Source organism: Orbicella faveolata, unplaced genomic scaffold (assembly GCF_042242905.1).
Source record: "Orbicella faveolata isolate gen_17 unplaced genomic scaffold, um_ofav_v1 contig_24, whole genome shotgun sequence".
Classification (NCBI taxonomy): Eukaryota; Metazoa; Cnidaria; class Anthozoa; order Scleractinia; family Merulinidae; genus Orbicella; species Orbicella faveolata.
In genome coordinates, this window is record NW_028301552.1 from 26,082,501 (window position 1) to 26,105,321 (window position 22,821).

The 22,821-nt window shown below is 39.1% G+C and overlaps 1 protein-coding gene across 2 annotated transcripts; it reads left to right on the forward strand.

The window, feature by feature from the left end:
- Positions 1-12,958: 12,958 nt before the first annotated feature.
- LOC110066370 (coiled-coil domain-containing protein 97-like) lies at positions 12,959-22,573 on the forward strand. Of its 2 annotated transcripts, none has more exons than XR_016207869.1 (2): positions 12,959-18,769; positions 22,258-22,419. XR_016207869.1 is itself a non-coding variant. In XM_089291631.1 (2 exons), the coding sequence occupies exons 1-2, from the start codon at positions 14,417-14,419 to the stop codon at positions 22,476-22,478; spliced, it is 840 nt and encodes a 279-aa protein (XP_089147757.1). In that variant the 5' UTR covers positions 12,959-14,416; the 3' UTR covers positions 22,479-22,573. The 2 variants fall into 2 exon arrangements, 1 of the variants encoding a protein (XP_089147757.1); XM_089291631.1 differs by having other exon boundaries at positions 12,959-15,035; positions 22,258-22,573.
- Positions 22,574-22,821: the final 248 nt, after the last annotated feature.

Consider the following 22,821-nt stretch of genomic DNA (forward strand, 5'->3'; position numbering starts at 1 on the left):
CATTATAGGTAAATACTAGTGGTAATCGTAGATTCAAGAGTGCATTCGAGTTTTGGTAGGCTTGGTATGTTAAAAAAAATTCTAGGGAGAACATTTTGTGCCCGGGCTGTCAGGTAGGCGCGGAATTGGTCTCCCTTCAGCAGGGGCAGAAACAAATGAATTGATCGCAAAGTACGTGCATACGAGAGGGTTTGTTCTCGTTTATACATGTATTGTGTAATATTAGTTACGACCGGTCAATAAAAAACATGGACTGCAGTCGGGAGGCCGCATTTAGCCCGCAGTCCCCATTTCATACCTGAGTCCGCCCGCGTTTTATGCCCAGTCCGTAATGTTTAGTCCGCGTTTTATACATAAATCTGTGTTTTATTAGACTACGAGTAGTCCCTCTTTCGCTTAGTCCGTCGTGCGTGACGTGAAAGAAAACCGCGAGAAAAAAATGACCGCGCGAAATCCTGGGGGCGAGGAGTGCGCGAAAGGGGGGAGATTCGCAAGAACATTGCCGGTTGCGAAGCGCGATTCAGACGCTTCAATTTGCTCTGGTACCGCTTATATTTGCTACGGTTCCAAAACACTCCTGCAAGACGTCACACGTATCTCGAATGTTGACAAGACGTCAACGCTCCTAACATAAGCCAATCATATTTTTGCGTTGTGAGAACAACGCATAATTCAAACTCTTGGGCTTAAGGTGGTATGGTACCCTCAATATGGACCAAAAAGTTTGTTTAAATATGGTGAAGAAAGATCAATTGTGTGCTATTGCACTCAAGAAGAGAAATTAAATTTCTAGAGTTTTACTCAAAATGGTTGCTATGGAAACCAGCCACAGCCTTTTGAAGAGTGTTTTATAGTATTGACGCCAACACTTCCTGCTCTTTTACAAAACAACAATTCACTGTCAAATAAGCATATCATGTAAGTTTCTGTTTTGTTCTGTGATCTGAACCTAAGTTTTGACAGTTAACTCTTATTTTCAGTGCTTTTACAGGTTTATTTGGAAATAACCTTATTTTTTATCACACCCAGTGGACAAATCATCTCATGTCACGTGACAGACCTTAAAATGTTACGATTTATTTGGTTTATATCATCACGACACTATTGGTTTTTGATGAGCCCAAGTTTCAGAAATTCTACTTAAGAGTCCCCGTCCATAAAAATGGAAAATAACTCGGCAAGGATCGAAAATTCGATTTCGCTCATATTTTTATGGTAGATAGGCTAGGGCATGACAAAAACTACTGGATAGTTTTTTTTGGCAAAATATCCTTTTATTTCAAAGAAATATGCAAATTACCAAATTCCGTTAAAATCGTCATTTGACGCACCATTTTATTAAACAAGTTTGAGAGCCTCGCATGCAAAACCACATCATTCTTCCGTCTTTAAAACACTCAAATATTTTTGTGCAATGTTTAAATGTGTACTGGGTTGATTTTAGGGAATGTTGCGTTGTCTTTTTGGGTGCACAATAATTAAATTTCGAAGACATGTATTTCATTCACTTAAAAGTACTTCGTGAATATAATTAATTTTCATCATGTGCGAAACCTTCAAATGGACCAAGCTTCTGGTGGTTGAATTGCAGAAGGATGGTCTACAGATATCCTGTAAAAATTTCTTTGGGCAAATGATTGTGAGCGACGCGAGAGCTTTTCAAAGTACGTCAAAAATGCAAATATTTGACCATCCGTCGTCAAATTTCAATTTACAGGTTAGACGTATATTTTAGCATGCGCCACATGACTTGACCTATGTTAAGCTGAAATAGACACAGAGCTGATAATTTCGAAATGTTCTAACCTTATTTGCTGTAAAAGGCAGGTCCAAAGCCGATTTGACGTGTTTCTAGTCGATCTCTCACCATTCGTCGCACATAAAGCGTATGTTCGCTTTTGTTTACACAAGGTTAACGTCCGATGTACATCGCCTACTGTCAACCTATTATTGGTCGAATACTATGAATCTGTGACCATCTTTCTGCGCATATGAACATCATTGCATCAAAGTCTAAAACGGCTGAGACATTTGTAGATAGTTGCTCGCTTTGCGCAGCGCCAAAATATTGCGTTTGATCGATTGCTGACCATTGCTGATAAGCGTGTCGGCGCAGCACAATCTTACAGCCGTTATTGTTCGTCACGCAGCGCTGCCACGGCATATGCCGCACATTTTGATCTATTTTGTATAGAGTACTCTCAGCATAAGTGAAACAATTTAATCATTGTTCTTCTGTTTTTTCATATATATAATAATATATGTGTATATTTATATAATCATATTCTATAGTGTACGTGGCCTCGGTCCATATCACGTTTGTTGTACGTTCTGATGTTTCAGACAACACCTGATAAAGCTAGTACCTGTACTCACTAGAATTTTAAGAAAATCGCCAAAAAAAATTATAGATTAATGAAGCAAGAACTAGCTGAAATAAAAATAGGAAATCACAACGTGTCTAATTCGTGAGAAAAACAGACTAAATTTAATTAGTAATTACGTGAGTATGGCAAGCCGTTTGTAGCAAAATTTAATCCTTGCAATATATGTTTAATCCTTTAAATAATGGTTTTATTTAAAGATAGAAAAAGGCATTCAATCCAATGGTAAATAAAATTTTTGGTTCAATTCAATCTTTTAATTTTCACGATTCAATCCAATACCTGGAATATTGATTCAATCCAATACCTAAAATATTGATTCAATCCAATACCTAAAATATTGATTCAATCCAATACCTGAAATATTGATTCAATCCAATACCTGGAATATTGATTCAATCCAATACCTCGAATATTGGTGTAATCCAATACCTGAAATATTGATTCAATCCAATACCTCAAATATTGATTCAATCCAATACCTCAAATATTGATGCAATCTTCCTGGGCCGAGCGCGGCCAACAGGAACGAGAGTAACTAAGCACTAGAGAGCACTGAAAACATGGCGGGCGAAGGAGAACTAGATTTAGAAGTTGAGTTTCCTAAGTTTCTTGCAGACATCTTGGATAAAACGGAAATAATTTTTGAGAATTTTGACTCAGAAGTTGCAGAAGCGCACGCCGAAGTTCTTGATCAAACCATTAGTCTGCTTAGGTAAATGAGACGTTGCTACAACCGAGACACAAGGGACACGGAAAATTTAGATTCTATTACTGCCGCTTTTGTAGATGTAAGTTAACCAATTTTTATGAGACAAACATATTTGTTTATTAAAAGCTGTGTGTGCTAGCTTTTTGTGGCAAATAACATAAACTGTGGCAAATTTTCCTACCACATTGGTCTTTGGTATTGTGCATATTTCTGCTGTCCAATCATTACTGGCACACTAAACTTTGAACTGTAAACAAAATTTTTGCTGTGCCGTGTGCACAGTCAAACATGTTTCTCACAAAAACTGCTTGTGTAAACCTGGCTTTAAGTTATTTTTGAAATAAGAACCTTTACATTTTACAAGACAGCAATCATTGAACATTGGGATGTGTTTTAAGTTTTTCAATGTTGTTGTCTCATGTTTTGCATTATTTAACCCACATGTGGTACTTCTTTCCTAAAAACGATGTTTTTCTTGATATTCTATTACAAACATGGCACCAATTTGTTGTGAATATTATCGGGTACCCAGGGCTCAAGGCTAACACTACTGCCAACTAGCCACACATTTCAGTTTTGAATAGTAGATTTTGCACTTTCACTAGCCATTGTGACAATCATGATGGAATGGAGTACTGGTCTACTGGATGAAGACAAAATTGAGAATTATCCTGACAAAGTAAAACTGAAGAGAATAGAAACTAATGAAAACAGGGAAACTATGAGTGAATTTCATGGAAATAATTGCCTTAATAAGCATATGATAAATATTTAACTATTAAAGGGAGATAAAAGAAAATGGCAACACTGATAAAAGTACATCAGAGATTGAACATAAGCATATTGAAGAAAAACAGGATTCGTGTTTGTGGGAGTGAAATTTTCTTAGTGATTATTATTAACATTTTAGATGCAACAAGAAATGTTCAAGATTGACCACTCTTATAAAAAAGTCAGTGAAGCTGTGTATGAAAAAGGCTGGCTGGTGCAAGGTTAGTTTTGGCTAGTGACATGAGTCCTGTTAGTAGCCATTACGCCAGTGCACCAAGAGGTTAGTCTTGTCTCCTGGGTACTTTTGAAAATAAGATAACAAATTAACCTTGCCACATTTTAACATCTGTTTTGATAAGCACCTGAAAAATCTACAAGGCAGAGTAGTGCACATGGCAGTTATCAAATGCCCTGATTTCTCTTCAGTTTAGTTGTGTTGCTAGAAGTTAGGCATTCTGTAATTCAAGCAGTTTCTGAGTTTTGTATATCAATGAAAAGGAAGATGAGAAAATAATTTACTTGATACAGGGTGAGGTTTTCTGTTGTGAATTGAGTTGCCAAAATACTTTAAGGGCCATAATCTCCTTTACCCAGCCCACACACATGTAGTATTATACAATTGTCAGTTGCCCAAGTTTAACTGTCACTAGTTCTAGAGCCTCTTGGAAGATGTCTACTCCCATTTGACTTGATTATCTTAAGGGATCTACCCTTTCCAATACAAATGACTGCAATGAATCATGTTGTCCCAGGTCAATTTCTTCAACTATAACATTGTTATCACTGTCCAATGGAGTTGGACCATCAGGATCATCACCATAGTATTCAAAATCATATGACTTTCCATTTGAAAGGGGGTTTTCAGGCTGCATCATATGATTAAGCCACATTTGGTATGGCAACCAGTTTTTTTTCTGTTCTTACATTTTGGTGGTTGAAAGCTTCAGTGAACTGGCAAAGAGCAAGGTTTATCCTTGGTTGAAAAACTAAGTGTAAGGTGGAAAGATGCACTGGATTATCAGTGTCCAGGATGCCTGACAATTCCATACTACAAAAAGTGTAAAAGTACAAGTGGGAAGCACAACGGAAACATCCCTCCACAATCTTTCAATTCGTTGGTTGTGTTGATGGCCCTGCAGTGAAGCTGCCCCTCTTCTCTCTTCTAACCTGCTCCATTGTATCGCACACACCAACGTTTTCAGCACCATGATCTACTCGTACTCTCGAAGGCCAAAATTCTCCGTCTCTCTTAACGGCATCCAGAAAGAATTCAAGAACTGTTTCTGCTTTATTGCTGGCACTACATTTCAAAAACATTATTCTCCGTGAAAATCCGTCTATACAGCCGAATTAATATTTTCCATCGGATCAGAGAGTGATGTCCATCCAGATGCCAAAGCGAATTTACGCACCCCATCTCAAGACAGTATTTTGGGGATCTAATTTTGCTAACCTTTCTCTTATTCTTCTCCGTTGAACCCGTAACCCAATGGACTTAAAGAAACCTGCAATGAAATTATATCCATACTCTTGGATGATTTCGGTTCCTTATCAGGTAAGTTGTTGAAACCCCTCATATCTTCTCAGCCATACTCTGTCAATCTTCTGTGAATTGTCCATCTCCAAACTCCAATCATCTTTGTTATCGTTGTCCAGATGAATCCTAGTCCTCAAAGTTCCTCGAGCACCTCAACAGGAATTTTAAGAAATGGTCTTCCATGATTCCAACTTCTGAGTCAAAGTTCTCAAAAATTATTTCCGTTTTATCCAAGATGTCTGCAAGAAACTTAGGAAACTCAACTTCTAAATCTAGTTCTCCTTCGCCCGCCATGTTTTCAGTGCTCTCTAGTGCTTAGTTACTCTCGTTCCTGTTGGCCGCGCTCGGCCCAGGAAGATTGCATCAATATTTGAGGTATTGGATTGAATCAATATTTCAGGTATTGGATTGAATCAATATTTCAGGTATTGGATTGCACCAATATTCGAGGTATTGGATTGAATCAATATTCCAGGTATTGGATTGAATCAATATTTTAGGTATTGGATTGAATCAATATTCCAGGTATTGGATTGAATCAATATTTTAGGTATTGGATTGAATCAATATTTTAGGTATTGGATTGAATCAATATTCCAGGTATTGGATTGAATCGTGAAAATTAAAAGATTGAATTGAACCAAAAATTTTATTTACCATTGGATTGAATGCCTTTTTCTATCTTTAGATAAAACCGTTATTTAAAGGATTAAACATATATTGCAAGGATTAAATTTTGCTACAAACGGCTTGCCATACGTGAGTAAATAGCCCTGGCCATGCCATTTTGTTTGGCGTATCAGTTGTTTGCTTAGTGGCGAGGCATTGGTATGTAACAGAAAATAGAGGACTGTTGTCAATACAGTCCAAAATTATCGTCAGTAAAATATTGTAAATAAAACACCTATTGACCGGTTACCTCCGCGGCCATCATTTGGTCTTTCCGATAAGGGTTTCATTATTGTCTTTACCCCTATTAAGCGGCCACCCAAAATTTAAGAACTTTGTTTTGGAAAGGGCGATGGCAGATAAGAGTCTGAAATTGAAGGTAAATGACGAGTGATAATTCAAACACACGTCTATCATGATTGTATTGAATTGACTCCATGTTCACCAAGAAATTTATAGCCCGAGAGTGAAAAATTAAATATTCAAGGTACACCAACCTCTATTTAAGCGCCTACCCCCATTAAGCGGTCGCCACCCATTTCCCCGGGGGTAGCCCACTGTATTACATGTAAACCAAAACTAATTGCATAGCGCGAAAAGACCTAGGTATGAGTTTAGCGTTACAGTATTACGCAGGGGCATGTAGGTAGCGGTGGTCGAGTAAAAGATAACAACAGGGGCAATGGTAAATTATTCATTCTTTTCATTTCTTAATTTAATCTCTTCGTACTCAACACGATTGCGTGCTCCCAGTGATTCCAAGCCTTACGGAGCCTTACGTATCAGGATAGAAATTGTCCCACCCCTACCCCCTAAAATGGGATGACAGAATTGCGTGACGAACAAGGAACCGCTGCAAGCAAGGATTCAAGCCATCAAACCATGATGATCAAACGTAATATTTTGGTGTAGTGCAAAGCAAGCAACTATCTACAAATGACTTAGCCGTTTTTGACTTAGATGCAGTGGTGATCATATGTGTCGAACGAGGGTCACAGATTCATGGTATTCGACTGTTAAATAAGTTGACAGTTGGCGATGTACATCAGACGTTATGTAAACAAAAGCAAACTTCTGCTTTATGTGCGACGAATGGTGATAGAAACACGTCAAATCGGCTTTGGACCTGCCTTTTACAGCAAATAAGGTTAGAACATTTCGAAATTATCAGCTCTGTGTCTATTTCAACTTAACATAGGTCAAGTCATGTGGCGCATGCTAAAATATACGTCTAACCTGTAAATTGAAATTTGACGACGGATGGTCAAATATTTGCATTTTTGACGTACTTTGAAAAGCTCTCGCGTCGCTCACAATCATTTGCCCAAAGAAATTTTTACAGGAATCTGTAGACCATCCTTCTGCAATTCAACCACCAGAAGCTTGGTCTATTTGAAGGTTTCGCACATGGTGAAAATTAATTATATTCACGAAGTACTTTTAAGTGAATGAAATACATGTCTTCGAAATTTAGTTATTGTGCACCCAAAAAGACAACGCAACATTCCCTAAAATCAACCCAGTACACATTTAAACATTGCACAAAAATATTTGAATGTTTTGAAGACAGAAGAATGATGCGGTTTTGCATGCGAGGCTCTCAAACTTGTTTAATAAAATGGTGCGTCAAATGACGATTTTAACGGAATTTGGTAATTTGCATATTTCTTTGAAATAAAAGGATATTTTGCCAAAAAAACTATCCAGTAGTTTTTGTCATGCCCTAGCCTATCTACCATAAGAATATGAGCGAAATCGAATTTTCGACCCTTGCCGCGAAATTAAGAATTTGTCTGATTTTTACGGGCAGGCACTCTTAAAAACCTTGCAAAGTAGAAATGTTGGCGCGAAGTCAGTCGGTACAAAAGTAAACTTTTGAGAAAAATGCACTTTAAGTTTTTTACACGAAGTATTAAGCATTTAACGAGCCACAAATAGTGGGGGGGGGGGGTGCAGATTGGATCTCGGGGGAAGGGGTGCAATGGTTGTTCTATTTTGTAAAAAGTTACCGCAGTTGTGGGGAATATTCCTTGTCATAAGGGAAATGAATGAGCCTGTGATGGCAATTTGAGGCAAAGCTTTTCACAAATAATTATACCAATCGAGTTGTGCATGTCTTAAAAGTTTTTTCTAAATAGTTTCGTTCATATAAGTTAAAAATAATCTATATTTTTGGTCACGTTCTTATAGTAAACAGTCGTTGCTATGGCCGTTGCCACGTGAAAAAACTTATACCACTGTGTACTTTCCTTAAATTTCACACTCATCTGAAAGGAAATTCGGCAAGATCGTTTCAAAATGTTTTTGACAAGTCCTCAAGGGTCTTAAGTCTTGTATTTCCAAGAAATTGAATTTTTCATGAACATCGCCATATTTTAGGGTACCATACCACCTTAAGCGGTAGTCCCTCCTTTCGCGCGCCCCTCGCCTCCAGGATTTCGCGCGGCCATTTTTGTCCTGCGGTTTTCTTTCGCGTAACGTAACGAAGGACTAAGCGAAAGAGGGGCTACTCGTAGTCTAGTGTTTTATACCCAGTCCGTAGTCCGTAGTCTGCAGTCCGCAGTCCGCAGTCCGCAGTCCGCAGTCCGCAGTCCGCAGTCCGCAGTCCGCAGTCCGCAGTCCGCAGTCCGCAGTCCGCAGTCCGCAGTCCGCAGTCCGCAGTCCGCAGTCCGCAGTCCGCAGTCCGCAGTCCTTATTTTATAGTGACCATGCAAATCGACACCAACCATGTTTGTTCCGTCGGTATGCGAGACGACGTGCTTTTAGTACCAAAACTAGGACAATAATTTGTTTACGAACACGTCTTTGAATCGCCTTGGCTTTGGGGTAACAGCTACAGAGCATTTTCACTTCCGAAACAATGAAACGAAGGACACGTTCGTGTACCAAAGCAACCCTGTGGGAGTTGAAGTCATTTCCTATGTAAACACTTTCGCTGGATTTACTTTACATAGTTTGCGCACAGAAATCTAGGCCAGCGAAGTGAAACTCACTTCCTCCTTTGATTTATTCAGCAGAAAGCAGCATTGATTTCAGTCGAAGAGAAGAGGGTACACAACACGCAGCCAAACTACAGCTTTCTGTTCATACGAAAAGTCGTACAATTTCATGAAGACATGTCTGCAAGGTTTTAAAATGCCATTAACATTGCCGGACTTCGAACTTTAAATCAACATCTTCAGTATCCGCTACAGTCCACAATAAGCTTTCTCGACACACGAAAGTCCGCAATATTGTGCAAAACTCGAAAGAAAGCACATGGACGAACATGGACATGACGTCATTCGCCCCTGAAGAATTTTTTCGGGGGGCCAAATTGGTGTCCCCCGATAGATAGATAGATAGGTAGGTAGGTGGGTAGGTAGGTAGGTAGGTAGGTGGGTAGGTGGGTAGGTGGGTAGATGAGTAGGTGGGTAGGTGAGTAGGTGGGTAGGTAGGTGGGTGGGTAGGTAGGTAGATGGGTAGGTAGAGAGGTGGGTGGGTGGGTAGGTGGGTAGGTGGGTGGGTGGGTAGGTAGGTAGGTAGGTGGGTAGGTGGGTAGGTGGGTAGGTGGGTAGGTAAGTAGGTAGGTAGGTAGGTAAGGATCTGAACAGCATGATATAGATTTTACACGGCCAAAATAATAAAACACGTTCTTTCACGTTGTTTTATACTCTGATAAAACATGGGTTTTTGACCAATCAGAGCGCACGCAGGGTCCTATCTATATCATAACAATCTTTGTAATATAGATAGTACCCTGCGCGCGCTCTGATTGGTCAAAAACTCATGTTTTATCAGAGTGTAAAACATAGAAAAAGCGTGTTTTATTGTTTTTCGCCACATTACCTCTATATCATTTAAGCAAATGAAGAAGCCTAAGCCGTGTATTACACTGTTATAAAACACTCCGGACATTTGAGAACACTTGAGAAATGTAGAAAATACTGCCTGCGGCTCGTGTTTTCTACATTTCCCTCGTGTTCTCAAATGTCCGTCGCGTTTTATCACGGTTTGTATACACGGCTTAGGCTTCTTTATTTGTTAAATCAATGATATTGTGCGAGCTGTTTCATGCATAGAAATTTTTACACGTACAACGGGTTATTTTGAGCAGACTGTTCCCAGATATTTGCTGGTTCAGATATTCAAACACCACTTGGGAAATAGCCCTTTTTTTAACGGCCAAAACATACGCTGCGTACCACAGCTACGTAGTCTGCAGAACAGGCGGATTAGCGGGGCAGAGAACGAAACGTGATAATAACTGCTGATGGATGTTCGAGTAACACCGATAAATGCACTGTTAACAATCCATAAAAGCTGGGCGATGGAAAGTACCTAACAGCGAGGTACTGGGATCTAGAATGGGTCGGAAAGGTCAATGGAACGGTCCATTTCAATAGGACCGGCCCAACCGAGAAAAGTGGTCCACCTCGAAAGGTGGCCCGGCTTTTTCGAAACTTTTCCGGTTGGATCAAGCCCATCCATTCAGTTTAAACCAAAATTTCCCAAAATTTTGGTTGAATTGATCGATCTTCACTTTACTTTACTTCCTGCCATTGTAATTAATTTCCTATTCTATGGATTTTGTCATCTGCATTTTTCCATCCGCATTTTGTCATTCGCATTTTGTCATCCGTATTTCATCATCCGTATTCTATCATCCGTATTTTATCATCCGCATTTTTCCATCCGCCATCCGGTCTTCATTTTACAGAGACCCTTTTTCAGGTTTAGATGTTATAAAATTATAAGAATGAAATTAGTATATTATTTAGTGGTGGATGTTGTAACACGTATTTCGAACTGAAAGGAGTGGCGGAAATGACGGACAAAACAAACTGAGTAAAGTAAAGATAAAACGGGTCCGCCATGTAGGTTACAAGTTTTACGATTGATCGCGTCTATTCATACCGTGAGATTCCAATGTCCCCGCTATATCCATTAAGAAGGACTCCCTGGCTTTTCTGATTGAATCACGTGAGGAGTGGATAAGTTCAAGTGGGATTAGCTGCACGTCAGTGTGAAGAAGGCTGGTCTAGACGGCCGAAATATTGTTTTACTGCGCTTTTCAATAAAATGTGGACTCTAGAAGTCAACGCGCAACCGACAAATGCGTTTTTCGCTACCGTTAGTCAAATGTTCGGCGGCTCCTCACAGCTTCCGACTACTGCCAAGCATTGTTTCGTTGTCTGAACTGTGCTCAACGATTTGATTACTGCGCGCTCGGCAGTAGTGGGAAGCTGTAGGAGCCGCCGAACATTTGATTGACGGTAGCGAAAAACGCATTTGTCGGTTGAGCGTTGAAATTTAGAGTCCGCTTGTTATTGTAAAGCGCAGTAAATATACGACGTTATGATCCATAAAATATTTTCGCTCGCGCGCCATTGCTATAAACGCGTGACGTGACTGAATATTCCCCAGCTAAACCTGGGGAAAATCCAAGTGATATTCCCCAATTTCCAAAACTTCGTGTGTTGCGAAAAATATTTGAAGAACAATAAACACAATAGCCTCCATAATAATGTCCGCGTAAAAATATCCGAGCATATTTCCGCGCCAAATGGAGGTTATTGTTTTTATATACCATGATGGCTAATATAAGCCAATGAAAACCCTTATCCAGTGATCCAGTTTTTAATAAATGAATATTATTTGCCGGCCTTGGTCGGTCCTTATTGTGATAAACTGTGCCTGAGGTTGATTTTGGTCCCTCCACTAAGATATTTTTCTCGGGACGTTTCTGTACCTTTGTATTGTCTGTGTGACATGCTTCTTTGACTAACTGAAAAAGTGTTAATTTTTTTCGGCAGTGTTTGTGTGGATGAATTTTTTTGGTATAAGCTCAATTATGCTTGCAGGTTATTTTTCAAAGTCAACCGCTATCCCCAGCCCCCCACCCCCCGCCCCTTAATTAACCTTTAGAGTAAAGACCGCCTGCCAGCAGTCTAAGTTTTCTTGGAAATTCAACATTGAAACTAGAGAAAAGGCAAATTACGAGACATGAAGTGAACTTTGTATAGAGCAAGCAAAGACAAGGAAGTGAAAACTGCTTTCGCGTCACAAGGCCATTCGAAGACGTTTGAGTTTGTGTATTTGTTCCAATAAAACAGGAATATCATGAGTGGCGGGTAATAGGTTCCAGCTGGAGTGTTCCAACCCCGGCAATGTATGAAATGAACTTTACAACATCCAATTAAAGATCCTGCCATCAGTTAGAAAGCTATAAAATCACGGGTAACCATTCCTTTCAAAGTGAAATGTACTCCCCTTCTCAGAAATAGCAGAGGTTTACAAAGCGACGTCATGCTGCCGATTATAATAGAAACAGGATTACATCTCGGAATGAAAAGAATGTTATACCCTCGAAAATGCACGGAATACAATAAAGCGGGCTTTCAACATCATACTCCTAAAGAAAAGAACTGAGATCTGATCAAAATTTTCGGCAGCTCTCATTGCTCCCGATTGTTTTTAAAAATATAAATTCTGTTCTGCCTGTATTAAATTGCACGAATCATAACAGTCGTGAACAGCACGCGCTTGTGTTTCATTGTCACAAGACTGTCACAGAATTCCCGCCAAGACTAGCCAAGTTATATTTAGGTTAGAAAAAATAATTCACTACTAGGGGAGGGCAGGGAGAGCTTACTTCCTGTCGAGAAAAAAACTTATCATAAAACCAAAAAGAAAGCTAGACGTGAGTGAAATACATTGAAAATTATCTCCTGCACTAAACTCTTTTGAATTTCTTCACATTTCTCGATTGCTCATTCTCAAATTTTGTTGTAATTATCGCTATACTGACATTACCCGACAGAGAACAAATTTTGACATGACGTAGTGGCGTCAGTCTTGGTTCGTTTTGGTACAAAGGTCGGTATAGTTACGATTGAAAAGCAGACGCATCTTATTACGGGTTCAGTTGCATTTGAGAGGTGGGAGTTAGCGACGTTCGGAAGATGACTGTTGTGGCGCATATTCTGGTGGCTTTTCTCTTTATTATTGGAGGCTGTTTTCCATTTTTTATCCGTAAAGAGAAGATAAGATGTCGGAGGAAAGGAAAGCCTTGCTCGTGTAGAAATTCACAAACATCAAGTGAAGAATCGATCGACTCCATCGACAGTATGTCCGTCGTAGAGCCGACCACATGGCACATGCCTCCCAAAGGAAGAAAGCGAACTCGCACGATCTCTGGAGCTTCAAACTTTTCTGGTGTATCCACGATGTCAACGTTAAGTGAAAAAGACAGAATGTGGCTTCAAGCTTTTCGCTATGCAGGAAGATGAGATCAGTAACGAAATGAATATTCCCAACGGAAGCGTCCCTTTGTTTACGTCTATTTTGTTGCAAAGGTAAAATGAAGGAAATATTTAGCGAGAGTGAAACGATTGTTCGGATTACTCTGACTTTGCTTGCTGTTAAACACAAGAATCAAACATGACTTTGATACTGCAAGAACTTTCAAACTGCTTATTACATAGGAAGTTACAGTTAGTGCATGTACGTTGACTCCAAGCGAACACTGTTCGTTGTGAATGATCGAAAATATGCAAATGTTGTGAACATGTTTTACTATACGAATTAATGGCGCTCCCTTTCATGAGCGATTGTTTCGTTATTTAAAAAGTTCTTTTTTGGCGCATGTAAAGAAAAATCGATGATTTAATGTAATTTTCGAATACAGGTTAGATATACTTACAGAGCGAGGAAATCAATTCTTTCGTCGGAGAGATTTTGTTGTAGGTGGTGCCCACCATATTGTCAAGTGAATTATGTAGTCGGTTTTAAGAAGCGAACGCCACCGTTGCAGTTGAACAATGGTTAAAGAAGTAAGGACAATTCTTTGTAAATATTTTCGGCCGTTGAATTCTGTTGTAAAATTTGTAAAATGATGTGTACATTGACTCTTGAGAAATTCATGTTATTTTCCGCGGAGGATTAAACAAATGAAGTTACTAGCAATGGTTGTTGCTATAATGATTCCTATCCCAGGGCAGAGGTTGGAAAATATACCGGGGAATAGACTTGGCAATACGCGAGGAAAACGCCATAACGGGCCCATCTGAACGCTTGGCAGTTGTGAACGCCCCTTTATTTATTTCCAGACCATACTTAAAATTCCTCTCGTACGCGCGCTGGCAAGAAGCCGGAAAAAAGATTCTTTCCGATTCCTGTTAGTATTTTATATCAAAAATACCGGTTACGCCACCATCCTGTGAGCATCATGTGACAAATCATTATTTATTGATCAATGAAAGGAATTTCCCGCGTTTCGTTTTCATTTTCAATTTTATTTCCGCCAAAAAAACAAGGTTTGTGCGGACTGGAGTCTGGAACCAACTCTGACAAAAAGAAAACATGGCGACGTGCTTTGAGAACCACGAAGACCTAAATCAAGTGAGAAGCATGCTTTCTCGAATAGCAAGGAGCGATGCTGTTGTAAAAAGTCAGCAGAGAGGTGAACCTGATTTGACTTTAGATGAAAAGGTTGGTATTTTGGAAGAGGTTTTGGAGAGAACACCCAGCTCCTTTCTTATGCGATTTGGAAGGTATCTTGCCGAAGAAGATCTTCGAAATTTTGAACATTTGAAGGGAGATTATGAAATAGACTTTCGCTTGGCAGAAGTGAAAAATATCATTGATAGTAAAAAAACAAAAACAGGAATCCGGAACAGACGTTACGAATGTCTACAGAGATTAATGAAAGACTCGGATTATTTCAGCGAGGCGAACATGAGAAAAAGGTCTCCTTTACTTTACGAAGAGTATATAGGTCAGTATCTAACCGAGGAAGAAAAGCTTGACAGAGATAGGACTGAAATGGGAGGTGATCCATGTTTGTCTGAACTGATAATGAACAGGCAGGAGAAAGAAATGAATGACTGGTTACTTGAGTATCAAAGAGATCAGGAAGCATCTATCGAGGAAGAGGAGGAGAAGGAGGAGGACTTGGAGAGTAACAGTTCAACCGACAACGGTGAGTACATTTTTTGTTTAGCAGATTGTGTTGATCTAGAAAATACCTGTACTTCTTCCATGTTGGGTTATTTGGTTTGAACCCCTCCATCCTGGAAATTATGGGTTTGTTTATTCTTTACTCCCCCTCCCCCAACCCTCCTTGAGGGCCTGTGGGTACAGACATTTTCTGGAGCCACACATCTGCATCCCAAAATGCTAGAAACCATAAAACGAGTTGAGGCTACTGTAGACCTTCAAGGGCAGATTTAGTCCAAAATATTTTTTCATGCCAAATTCAAGACTACTACTTAATCTAAATTGATTTTCTAAAAAAAAAATAGTTTAAAAACTTTAACACGAACGAGTTATCCATAATCAGAATGTGTCAACCACTGAGTTGAGGAGTAACAATTTTCACAGCAATTTCATGTTAAACGATGACAAACTTGTACTCTTGTACGATTTGAACTGGTCTAATGATCTCGACCAACCTTATGATTCCTTTCCTGATTATAACTTCGATGGTTTGAAGACGACGAGTGCCTGTCCAAATTTCGCTTCCACAAACGCAACTTGCCCCTTCTCACTGAGTTGTACAATGAAGTAAATGAACTTATTATCAGCAGCAGTGTGCCGACTGATAAAGATCCAAGTAAACCACTGATCTTACGACTGAAAATGGAAACAGCTACACAAGTTTTAATGGTGTCTACGCTTTTAAATGTGTTAGAATTTCACCATAATGAGCCATTTGACATTTGAAAACTTCTTGAAAGGAAAAATTGCGAGTGAAATTCGTGTAAGTTGTCTTTATTTACATAAGCTTTCAAAAAGGTATTTCACGGTACTCACATGTTTGCCGACTGGCTTGAGTTTGCTTCAGATTTCTCAACGTTCCTTTAAAATGAAATATCTCACATTACGAGAGAAAACAAGCATTAAAGTTCCTCGAAATTAGTAACACGGGTTATTTAGCGTTGACACAGCTCAGAGGAAACGAAAGCGAAAACTCACGTTTTCAAACAACGCAAAATGAGCTTCACTCACGTCAGGCCTGAACGCAGAATGTCACCCTGTTTCCCTGATCTCATGGCGTTCCCATTGCTGTCCGCGTTGTTGTTGCTTAAAGTCCCTTTTCTCACACAGAAATCTTCGCTTTCGTTAATTGTAGTTGTGTCTTAAGTGATATACTGGGCGATTTTGTACGGTCTTCACATTCCCAAATTTGAAAGCAAGCGCTCATTTAGTTTAATCTATAAATATCCGCTCTCGATTTGGCTCTTTGAATAGGTCTGTTCAAGGACTATTTCGCTATCGTTTCTCTTTTTTTCCTTTTCCTTCTTTTCCAAGTATCTGCTGATTCAGTTTACAAGCTGATGAATATTTCGTGGTAGACTTCACTTTTCCTGATGTAATATTTCCTGTAAATTATAAACAACTGTTCCTGGGAAGCCTTCTTGTAGCGTTCTTCGTCACGAGACTCTGGAGAGTTCTAAGTCTCTTGTCACTGGTTGGTGGCATGGCTGCATTGACAACCGCTTCAGTGAGGTGTGAAAACTGTGAATTTCTTTTGAGGTCGAAAACTTGAGGTTTATTTTTTGTGTGAATTATCTCTGTTCAGATGAAGTTATAGGATATGTAGATTTATCAGATTTTCACGAGACTTGGCCAAAATGTTCATCAGATATAAGCGCACCAAATGGTGTGAAGCTTTTACAAAAATTGAAATATTTTTCCTGTGATGTCCCATCAAGTAACAACAGTCAGAAATTTTTCTATTGTTTTACGTTGAAAGGGACTGTCTAAGCAACCAATAAAAATATTGAAAAAGTTTGGATGTCCATGATAGCACAAAGGCTGGTAATTTAGTTAGCAAGTATGGTCAGTTTTGTGTTTTAAGGCTTGCACATGCCTACCAAAACAAAAATTGGCAAAATATATTGTTATTTTTGGATTCTACAATTTGTTAGCTTTAGAATGATATATAGTTTAAAGAGGTTTTCTTTAATGCAGCGCACAAAGAAAGTATTTTCCGGAAGGCACCCTTGAAGGTCTACGGTAACATTGATGAAATAATGGGACGACTAAATAAGTGTGTCAATAAGCATCTTTCCTTCGTGGCACTTAATAATCACGGTGCACTGCTAATCTTGTTTAGTGCTTTAACACACATGTACAGTATCTTAGGAGACAATAAGTGCACAGCTCACTTATTTCCCAGAAACTTACTGGGTATGTTACAGATTATAGATTTTTGTCAGCAACCTTTATTTAATCAGCTATATAAATGGGTGCACAGGCAGAAATAATGGATGGAGTTACCAGGGTGACAAGTATGGTGGAACACCCTTATGGGGGCATGTTTGAAAGACTTGTGAATGAGTATTTGCAATTGTTGGGATGGTGTTGTAATAATATATATATATATATATATACCTGATGTTTTGAAAACCAGGTCCGAACAGCCCAATAACAGCTGGTGCCTAATAGAGTCATGTAAGCAGTGCTTACCAAGTTCCGCACTCCACACTTCATCTAGTGCAAAAAGGAAATGACATTAGAATCTCTGGGCCACCTGTGGATGAATTCAGGCTTAACTGTCATCATACATACATACATACATACATACTTTATTGACTTTCCCTTTAGAGGCTTTTCAAAGACAATACAATAATAATTTAAAACTACTTAAAAACTCTAAGATTCATTAAGATTAATTAACTAGAATTAGGAATCTATAAAATCCTTAATGAGTTTATGTTTAAGATAAAACTTAAAAGCAGATACTTTCTCGAGAGTTTTTAGAGAGCTATCCATGGAGTTCCAGATACTGACTGTTCTGTAGTAGAACGTTCTCTGACCACTGGCAGACTTAAAAAGAGGAATGTTCAGCATTTGTGAACTTCTTGTGGCACGTCCGCTTATTTCTCCTCGCTTACTGAACTGGGAAGACAGATACTCCGGCACGCGAGATGTTAGACATTTGTAGGCCATGATAGCGCTCCTGAAATATAACTGAGTCGCGACTGGTAGCCATTTAAGCTCTTTTAAAACTGGTGTGATGTGATCATATTTGTGTGTACTGGTCGCAATTCGAGCGGCAAAGTTCTGAATACCTTGTAATTTATTTATTTATTAATTTATTTATTTATCAGATAAAAGCTCTTTGCAAGCATTACTTAATGACAGCAAACTAAAGTGCCTTGAAATCTCCCCCTCCCCCTGGGGATCAGGTACCACTCTGCACATATCAGCCCCCCCCCCCCCCCCCTCACGACAATAATGGAACCTTCTGCCAAGGCAATAAACCCACTCAGCTTTGGGAAATTCCGTGCACTTTAAGGATTGTGTCACGTCAGACAGCTAAGTACATACCCAGCCGTCAGACTGACTTGAGACTATGGACACAAGTTCAAACCGACCCCACCCCCCTGGATTAAGGGCCAGGGACCTCAAAGAGGTATCCACAATTAGCCACACTCCTGTAGATGTCTCCAGACTTTCCGGTAACGGAGCCCCCCTGGAAAATAATGTGCTATGCTAAGCTGAAATCGATGCCTGCAGCATTGATTTCAGCACAGCTCGCAGAGTAAAATTAGGTATGTGTTTTTCAAAACTTCAAGGAAAAGTGCAATTGTAATGGCTCTATGTTTCCAGGTCATGCATTTTCTGTAAAACAACATGTCCTTTTGCACTCAGATTAAGTCACTGTCTGAGCCCATGTAGGGTTGACCCGCCCGTCGGCTTGGAGAGGTAAGATCAGTACATTATAGCAACCCTGTTGTGCTTACAAAATTTACCTTTGGCTTCAACTTTATAACAAACCAGTTTGATTTTGACAGTGTGGCATGTTTATGATCTACAGCCCCTACCGTCATCTAGAAAAACTAGACTCAAATTGAAAATGAAAACAAGAAAATCCAAAAGACTATTAATCAAGTCAAACTGGTTTGAAAAGTTTACCAACAAAAATAACTTCACAGCACAATTAACAGACCCCTTTTTCAAAACTGCAGGTAGATAGATAGATATATATATAGATATATATAGATAGATAGATATATATATAGATATATAGATATATATATATATAGATAGATAGATAGATAGATAGATAGATAGATAGATAGATAGATAGATAGATAGATAGATAGATAGATAGATAGATAGATAGATAGATAGATAGATAGATATATTTATATATATTCCCATCAAGCCTGTTATTGTAATTTGCAACATGTCAAAGGGACAGTAAATATTGCCTATGGTCCTCTGTTTATTAATCAGCAACATTTAAGCTCAAATCACTGGGAACTGCACTTCAAAAATTGAAAATGTAAGCCACATCTTGCAGGGAAAATCTGAATTTTTAAGCCCAGTTTAAGTGATTTGAGCTTAACTTGTCACTAATTTCTGATAAGCCATTGCCCATTGGGCAAATATTTTTTCCTATTTTGACCAAGAGGTTGAATTAATTTATTTTCATGTGTGTTTCCAGAAATATCCAGGATCATGTTTACTGTAGGTAGTCTCGACTGCTATGTCGGTTGATATGTCGGCCAATATGGCGGTCAACAGTCACTGGACACTCAGTCGCTAGCTGGTTGATAGTCGGTCGGTGGTCGGTTGATATAGCAACTGACTATCAGCCGACTATTGGTTGTTATTGCGCAGACACATCTCGATTGAGTATCAGTCAAATGTCGGTGGGATATCATTTGTGTCTTTAAGGGCCTCCACAGACTAGACATTTAGTTGTTGACAACTAATTGTCATGGGCAACTGAAAAACGTATTGTATGAGACAAGTTTTTGACAACTAGCCAGTCTCCCTTTTCAAAAAGGGAAAACTGCTTAGTTGTTGACAACTAATAGTTATCGAGAACTAAGGTTTTGTCCGATTTTCTTGTGTGTTGGAATGGTTGGTTTAGTTGTCGACAACTATCACACATGTAACTATGCCCGCCATTTTGAAAACGTACTGGGTTATGAGCATGGGTAGTGAACGTTAGTTCCCAAGCTCTCACTGGCCTGACTTAGTTATCGACAACCGACACTCCAATGTTTGGAATGCTTGTCAATAACAAATAGTTGTTGACAACTAAATGTCTAGTCTGTGGAGGCCCTAAAGCGAGGAAAATGTGATACATTCATTTGCAGCTCGGTGCTATAAAGTAACACATTTTTGCATTTTTTAGAGAATGGGAAATATTATGGTACATTTTTTGGATTTGAACCATGCATCTATAAATAAACTGTACTTAAGGTCCTGTATATATATGGAGAAAAGTTGACCCTGGTAGGAGAATTACCCCTTGCTGTCCTTGCCTGGCCATCACCGGAGCCATCCTCTCCGAGTGTTTACATGAAAAGGCACCTCTTATACTCAAGATCTTCAGGAGGTAGAGATCTTTCCAGTGATACCCAAATCAGAGTGATTGTGCTAATTGAGCTTGAAATATGTAGAAAAATACTTAGAAATTTGAGTGAAAATTTCAGGGGAAAATTTCCTTTTTCATCCCTTGGCTACTGCATGGTAAGAATTTGCCGTTTTGATGATGCTTTCTTGGAAATTCTGGAACTAAAAGCAAGCCCAGTAGAAGGCCAAAAGGAGGAGTAGGAAAAGCGAAAAAAAAAATGAATTAATAAAAAAAATCCAAAAAGCCTGAAGAGGTAGGGTTCGACTTTTGTGCATGCCCGTGCAAAAATGTCACAAAACTTTAAAGGCGATGCTAGTGGAAAGTAAGGCATGCTTTTATGTTGCAAATGCCATTTTGAGTATTTTGGAGCTAATTTAGGTTATAACTGACCAGAAAATGTCCAAAAGTGCGTATTTTCCAAGAATCTCCAGGTGTCAATGGGTTAAATAGCACTGAAAGGACAGCCAAAGGGTTCAGTTTCTCATGCATCTGGTCCAAAACAAACTCAACTGTTGTGTTTTTGAACAAAACGTTCACTATTTCAGTGTTTTTTCCAATTTTTTTAGTGTGATTGGTAACCAGACTAAAAGCTATGTAGACCGATATACAGTGTGGCCGACTATTGACCGATATATCGACCGATATATCGAACGACATATCGGAAGCTTGTTTTTCTTGGCGAAGTATCGGTGAAGTATCGGCCAAGTATTGGCCAAGTATCAGCAAAGTATCGGCAAAGTTTCAGCGAAGTGTTGGGGAAGTATTGGTAAACTAAAAACTGTATCGGCCGACACACATCTCGACTGATATATCGACTGACTATTGGCCGAGTGTCGACCGACTATTGACTGAGTGTCGACTGAGTGTCGTCCGAGTGTCAATCGACTATTGGTCGACGTATCGGTTGACTATTGACTGACACTCGACCAATATATCGACCAACATAGTGGTCAAGACTACCTACAGTAAACACCATGCCCCACCACAGATGGATTTGGAAATTCTGGAAGGTTGGAGTTGGGGTTGGGGGCCAAAGACCCAAATAATTCCAGAGGGCAGGAGGGCAGAGTTGAGAACAAAGTCTTGTAACTAGTTAACATGTTCTTATGCTTGTGCTTATGCTTATGTTGATGGTAGACAGCAGTGTAATGTGTAACGTGTAATGCAGATGGCTTAGTGATTGGATTGATTTCTTTAACTTTGACACACTTTTTTTGCCATGTACGTTCCAACCCAGGGGGGCGTGGGGGATGTACATAACATTCATTGAGATTCCAGAGAGGTGGGGTGGTTTTTTTTTTGTGCCCAAAAAATGTAAATTCTGCGGTGGGGGGATTGATATTTACTGGAACTACACAATACAGAAAAATAAAAACTGGAACTTAAACCTCAACTCTCTAGCTTATCAATAATAGCGTAGCTACAGTGGCTTGATTTCCCCTGACATTATCCGAGACTGCATTTACTTGAAGAAGCACCACTTCACATAACAATAACTTAGTAGTACGGTACCCTTGATCAACAACACAGTCTGTGGTTATTTGGAACACTTGAGCTCTAAAGAGCGCTTGGGTAACTCCAGTTGGAAAAGAAACCATGAAAGTGAGTTTTGGTTGTTGCTCGTGTTGTGCTGAAATAAAAATAGAATAATATTGTTATTGTAATGAGTGTTTACCAAGCATTACCCCATAATAAGCAAACCAAAACATAACAATTTCCATGGTTTCTCTTAGACTAGAGGCGGGTTCCAGTCTAATTATAGCAGAGATCCAGCTTGGTTCATCACAACAAGCATCTGTTTTTGTTTTTCCTTTTTTAATAGTGGAGTCTGGAAGCACCCTTAAAGGTTGCCCAACTGAGCAAGAAAAACACATGCTTCATGAAGAATTTTTAAGTGTTATGCAAGACAAATTCATGCGAGGGGAGGAAGAAGAGTTTGACTACAGTGCTGTTGATACCAATGATGAGTATGATGACCTAACAATACGCGAAAGAGATGAAGAGGAGCACTACTTTGACAGTGAAGAAATATCTAGTGCCTAGAATTGTATTTTAAAACTATTTGGAGCTAAATTAATCCTATTAATTGTGTTTTCTAGTATGAGGTGTTATTTTGAATAAATTAAGGATGGTGCGTACTTTTGTTAGTGCACATAGTTTCTATACATCATTTGCGTCTTTGCGGTCTAGGGTTTAAACTGATAAAATCAACTTTTCAGCAAGTGTAAAACTAAAATGAAAGCAAAATATTCCAGCATATTGCTAATTACTAACTGCTAATGCTTACAACTGGAAAACTGTTGCTGCCTTATTTCTTGGAAAATGATATTGAAATCAAAATGTAAACTTCTACCTGCAGATGGCATGGTGCACATGCAGAGCAATA

Coding starts and splice junctions, on each gene's coding strand:
- LOC110066370 (XM_089291631.1), top strand. CDS start 14,417: ATGGCGACGTGCTTTGAGAACCACGAAGACCTAAATCAAGTGAGAAGC. Junction 15,036..22,257: donor TAACAGTTCAACCGACAACG/GTGAGTACATTT, acceptor CTTTTTTAATAG/TGGAGTCTGGAAGCACCCTT.